Below are 5681 nucleotides of genomic sequence, written 5' to 3'. Positions count from 1 at the left end.
GGATTGCCCCGGCCCGGGGAGCCGAGCCGCACGGGCTCGCCCAGCGACGCTGACGGCAGGCGCCCCGAGGGGTGCCCCGGCTCGGCGCCCGGCCGGGCGGCTGCGGGCACTCGGCAGGCGATTTCCTCTCCGGCGGCTCCCCGAGCAGCCGGGGCCGCCGTTCCCTTTCCCGTGCGCGGCTCCGGCCGAGAGCTCGCGGAGGGGAGGCAGATGGCAGCTGGTGGGTGGTAGTCTTCTTTAATTAGCTCTCTTAGCTAATGGGATGCCAATCAGGCCGCCCTGCAGGCAGAGGGGGAGCTGATCTGCCCAAGGTGAGGGCAGCAGGGACGAGCAGGGCCCCGGCGAGGGGCTGCAGCGGGCAGCACCGCGCGCGCAGCCCTGCCCGCCGGGCGCTGCGGAGGCCTCTCAGCCCGCCCCGGCCGGCCTCTGGCGCTGGGGAAACTGAGGCAGAGCAGGACGGCAGCCCGGCCCCGGGGGCCCCGGGGGGGGCCTGGCGGTGCGGCCGGGACACCCGGGAAATGCAGAGCAGCGGCGGGGCGCCCCAGGGCGGAGCGAGCCTTTCTGCCGTGTCCCGGGGCCCGGCGGCTTGCAGCTCGGGGTGCTGCTCCGSCGGGGTCGGGGAGGGGAAAGGCTCAGGCGGCCGCAGCAGCGAGGAGGGCGCAGCGGGGCGGTGGGATCCCGGCTGGCCTGGCGCGGACGGAGGGGCCGGTGCAGGGCTCCGGCGCTCTCGGCTCCCGGAGCCGGGCCGCCCGCGCTCTGCCGGCGCGGGAGGTTACTGGCAGTCAATGAACGCGAGTAACCGCTCTGCAAGCTGCAGCGGCGCCGACGTGAGCGGCATGCGTGGTGCCGGCGCTGCGCGCGTGGTGCCGCCGGGGAAGGGGGGGGGGGGGCACCGCGAGGCAGCGCCTGCCGCCCCCTGCCCACCGCCCCGCTGCCTCCCCTCCCGGCTCGCCCGCCGGCTCTGGGCGCCCAGGGACGTGCGCGAGCCGTGCGGGGGGCACGGGCGTTCCCGGCCTGAAGGAATGTTGCCTTCCTCGCCCGAGAAGCGGGAGCCGGGCGCCCGTCGGAGCGACGCTGCGGCCCCGGGGCGCGATGCGGCGGGTGGGTGCGACGCCCTCGCCCAGTGCCAGCCGTCATCCCGCGGCGGGCGGCGGGCACGTCTGCGGCAGGGAGATGCCCGGGCYGGGTCTGCGCTATGGCTCGGCCGTGGCACCCTGCATCCCGGCTGTGTTTTGGGGGCAGTTCCCCAGAGCCCAAGGCCGTGCCCGTTTCCCACTCCCRACACATCATGTTTCTGCTGCCGGAAAATGCTAATCAGCTGCATTTAAAGCAGAGATAATTCTAGGCCTGATTAGCAGTGGCTGCTGCTGGGTGTCACGGCACGAATGCCRATGAAGGCACCAGCCAGGCACTCGTCGGGCTTGGGGACTCGGGCTGCCCCACGCCATCGTGCCCCAYGCCCGGGGACCGGGGAGGGGGTGATGGCATGCAGCAGTAGCATGGTTGCAGCCTCGTAACGTCCACGGGAGGCTTCACGCCCCGTCCTGCAGGTCCCTGCGGTCCTCACCGTGACCGAGGGCACACRTCTTGCTGCTGGGAACTGGTGGGGCCAGTCAAGAGCAAGAGGCAGGGAGCAGGTGGGCTGCGGCCACCTGGAGACAGCAGCCACCGTGGCAATAGTCACGGGGATGGAGACAGCGCTGGGCACCAGGAGAGCCTGTGGTCCCCAGGTGCTGGGCGGGCACTGCAGCCCCCACAGCSCTGCTGCTCCCTCGGCGTCCAGGCTCACGTGCCTCCCGGGAGCCAAACCTGTGCTGCTCTCCCCCTCCAGGGTACAAGACTCTCCTGAAATGTCTATCCGGGAAGTTCTGCCAGCGGGAGCTTATCGGGATCATGGGGCCCTCAGGCGCCGGGAAGTCCACCCTCATGAACATCCTGGCTGGTTACAGGTGAGACCGGCCCCATGGCCCGTGGGTCTGGGCAGGKCTGCAGACCCTGCGCCACATCCCCACATGCCTCTTTCCCCGCAGGGAGACCGGCATGAAGGGCCAGATCCTGGTGAACGGCCGTCCGCGGGACCTGCGCACCTTCCGCAAAATGTCCTGCTACATCATGCAGGACGACATGCTCCTGCCACATCTCACCGTGCTGGAGGCAATGATGGTGAGCAGCGCAGGAGCTGGGCAGGCCAGTGGGCCCTGTGGGGGCATCCTGGGGAGCATCCCACTGGGCACTGGGCCCCCGCAGACACCTGCCATTTCCAAGGGCTCTGGGAAGTGGGAGCCAAGCCCTGCTGCAGGTCTTTCCTGCTCCTCCATCCCTGACCATCCCCCTTCCAGCCCTTTCCAGGGGACGGGGCCATGGTGCAGTTGTYTCTGTCCCCTCCATCCAACAGGCATGTCTTCCTGCCCATCCTCTTCCCACAGGTCTCTGCTAACCTGAAACTGAGTGAGAAGCAGGAGGTGAAGAAGGAGTTGGTAAGTCTCCAGCCCCCCCTACTTTGCAGGGGAAAGATGGCTCCAGGCCCCTCATCTCTCCCCAGGATGGGAGCCACGGGGTCACAAGGACCCTAGGGGGACCAGGTGAACCCCAAAGGGCCCCCAGTGATGGGAAGGCTGGAGGGAGGCGGTGGGAAGGGAGCCACCAGTGAATGAGGCTGTCTCCCAGGTCAATGAGATCCTGACGGCTCTGGGGCTGCTGGAGTGCTCCTACACCCGCACCATCTCACTGTCTGGCGGCCAACGCAAGCGCCTGGCCATCGCCCTGGAGCTGGTGAACAACCCTCCAGTCATGTTCTTCGATGAGCCCACCAGGTGAGGCTGCCGGGGCTGGGGCACATGGGGTTGGGGCTACCAAGAGGTGCTCTGCCCACCAGCCCACAAGAGGCAGGGTGCTCAGTCCAGTGCTGTTTTAGGAAGGCTCCCACAAYGGGAGGCAGCTGAAGGCATCTCCAGGATGTACTTCTCACCCTCTCATCTCTCCCCATCTCTCCTTGCTGTCTCTTTCTCCCCTGCCCCGTCTTGCAGCGGTCTGGACAGTGCCTCCTGCTTCCAAGTGGTTTCCCTGATGCGGTCGCTGGCTCAGGGCGGGCGGACCATCATCTGCACCATCCACCAGCCCAGTGCCAAGCTCTTTGAGATGTTTGACAAGGTTTGGGCTGGGCTGGGGAGCGGGGCTCTGTCTTTGGGGGTTGCAGGGTCCCTCTGGCTCTAGGAGCCCAGAAGAGAAGCCGTGGGAGGGATGACTGCAGGGCATTTTACCTGGGGCTGGTGTGGCACACAGCCCTGAAGGCAAGGGTCTGGTGAGGGTGCCCCAGTTACCCTAGGGACAGGGGTGGGCAGGAGCAGGAGCATGGCTCTGCCATGTGCCTGCCATGCCTCATCATTCTCTTGCAGCTGTACATCCTGAGCCAGGGCCAGTGCATCTTCAAAGGCGTCGTGACCAACCTCATCCCCTACCTGAAGGGCCTCGGCCTCCACTGCCCCACGTACCACAACCCTGCCGACTTCAGTGAGTGCGCCCAGCTAGGGCTGCGGCGGGAGCAGAGGGTKGCAAGATTCAAACACATGGTCTCAGCTCTACAGGCTGCTCAGTGTCCCCTGTGTCCTCCTCCACAGTTATTGAGGTGGCCTCAGGGGAGTATGGAGATCTCAACCCTGTGCTGTTCCGCGCCGTCCAGAATGGCATGTGCACCATGGCCGAGAAGAAGAGCAGTCCTGAAAAGGCAGATTCATCGTGCCCAGCACACTGCGTGGGGGTGAGTGGGGCAGAGAGGAGCCTCCTGTGATCTCAGGGAGCGGCATGCCCTAGGGTACCCAGCTGGGGAGAGGCTGGTGCCTCCTGTCCTGTGGTGCAGAGGTGTCYTGGGACGTCAAGGGCCTTCAGGTGTGGGGGGGAGCACAATGTTCAGCCAGCATCCACAGTATCAAGCTRTGGCTCTGTGATGGTGTTTGGTAGTGCCCATCCTCACTGGAGGTGCTCCTGAGGGGTATGCTGGAAGCAGGGAGTGTTTGGGAGCTGTGCTTGCAGGGAGCCAATGTTGTGAGCTTGACTCACATCCTTAACTTGCCCATGGTCTTGTAGGATGTGGACCACATCGAGAGTCACACTTTCGCCACCAACACCACGACCCAGTTCTGCATCCTCTTCAAGAGAACCTTTATCTGCATCCTGCGGGATACGGTGAGGGCAGGGGAGGGCCAGTGGCCAAGAGAGAGGGGATGCATGAGGGAAGGRGGCCAGGATTAGGGGAGTATGGAGCAGGTGGAGAGGGGAGTTGGACAGTGGGAAGAGTGGGGATCACCTTGAAGGAGCAGGCAAGCTGTCCTCCTCTCTCCTTGAGACCTGTGATGCCTTTCTCTGAGCCCCATGCACCCTCTGCCTGCAGGTGCTGACCCACCTGCGGTTCATGTCCCACATCTGCATCGGGGTGCTCATTGGGCTGCTCTACCTGCACATCGGCAATGATGCTGGCAAAGTCTTCAACAACACTGGGTTTCTCTTCTTCTCCATGCTCTTCCTCATGTTTGCCGCACTGATGCCCACCATCCTCACCTGTAAGGAGCTCCCTGCCCCAACAGCAGTTAGCTGCTCCTGGGGCCACCAACCCACCCCAAGGGGCAGAGGAGGGTGATTGAGCACCATGGCTGAGTGCCTGACAGTGGTGGAGCCAGCCAAACTGGGGTAAAGGAGGGGGGGCCATGGCAGAAGAGAGGAAAAGAATCAAATAAAAAATGGGGAAATTTTCAGGTTGGATTGCCTGAAGTATATTCCAGTTTTGAGGGTATTGCCTTTTGTTTTACAGCTGGTTATAATATACGTGCTGGCTCAAATCAGAATTCCCAGAATTTTTTTGCTGACAAAATGTCTGCAAAGTAGCATTTTTGGCCTTTCTTCTTTCTCGCTTCCCAAAAAAGTTTGACTAAACCCCGTCAGCCAAGCTGACTCTTCCATGCAGAAAGTTTCTGTGTTGGTYATTGGCTTTCTCCCTGGCAAAGCAGTTTGCCCAGTCACTCGTGGCTGGGCGCACGCAGGAGGCCACCTCATGCCCTGGGCAGGGGGAACATCACATCCGTGGATACCAGGGGCAAGCGGGGGTGAGGGCTGGAGCAGCATGGCCCAGGGTGCTGCTGGCTGCTAACTCCTCCTGGCCCTCTCCCTACAGTCCCSCAGGAGATGTCCGTGTTCCTGCGAGAGCACTTGAACTACTGGTACAGCCTGAAGGCCTATTACCTGGCAAAGACCATGGCAGATGTGCCTTTCCAGGTGAGCCYCTGGCTGGACTCAAGCATGGCCTGATGCTGACCTGCCTTCCTCGGCACAGCCAGGGGAAAGATGTGGGGTCCCTGAGGCTCTCCGTCCCTGGGGAAGGTCTGGCGCGAGAGCGGTGAGGGTGGGCATGGGTCCAGCTGAGCTGTGCATTTGCCCACCCCTCTCCAGGTGATCTGCCCCATCGCGTACTGTAGCATYGTGTACTGGATGACGGGCCAGCCTCCTGAGGCCACACGCTTCCTCCTCTTCTCTGCCCTGGCCACAGCCACGGCCCTGGTGGCCCAGTCCCTCGGGCTTCTCATCGGAGCGGCTTCCACTTCCCTGCAGGTTGGATGAGTCCCTGGCTTYGCTGGAGGGTGGAGCGGGAGGGTGGTGGCATGGGGGGGCGGTGGTGTTTGCTGGAGGTCTCA

At 63.9% G+C, this 5681-nt stretch overlaps 1 protein-coding gene across 1 annotated transcript in view; it reads left to right on the top strand.

Annotated features, from left to right (window-relative positions):
* Positions 1-5681, top strand: part of ABCG4 (ATP binding cassette subfamily G member 4) — a 6871-nt gene that overhangs the window by 474 nt on the left and 716 nt on the right. The window contains exons 2-12 of the mRNA XM_085316899.1: positions 1832-1949; positions 2031-2163; positions 2427-2477; positions 2668-2813; positions 3027-3150; positions 3396-3510; positions 3618-3757; positions 4084-4182; positions 4388-4556; positions 5165-5265; positions 5440-5598. Coding sequence (XP_085173025.1) covers positions 1832-1949; positions 2031-2163; positions 2427-2477; positions 2668-2813; positions 3027-3150; positions 3396-3510; positions 3618-3757; positions 4084-4182; positions 4388-4556; positions 5165-5265; positions 5440-5598 — 1355 coding nt within the window. The remainder of the gene's footprint in view (positions 1-1831; positions 1950-2030; positions 2164-2426; positions 2478-2667; positions 2814-3026; positions 3151-3395; positions 3511-3617; positions 3758-4083; positions 4183-4387; positions 4557-5164; positions 5266-5439; positions 5599-5681) is intronic.

The sequence above is a fragment of the Rhea americana genome, unplaced genomic scaffold (assembly GCF_003343005.1).
Source record: "Rhea americana isolate MKP2758 unplaced genomic scaffold, rheAme1 scaffold_48, whole genome shotgun sequence".
NCBI classification, from domain to species: Eukaryota; Metazoa; Chordata; class Aves; order Rheiformes; family Rheidae; genus Rhea; species Rhea americana.
Note: the sequence above shows the minus strand (reverse complement) of the source record. Positions and strands in the feature narration are given on the sequence as shown.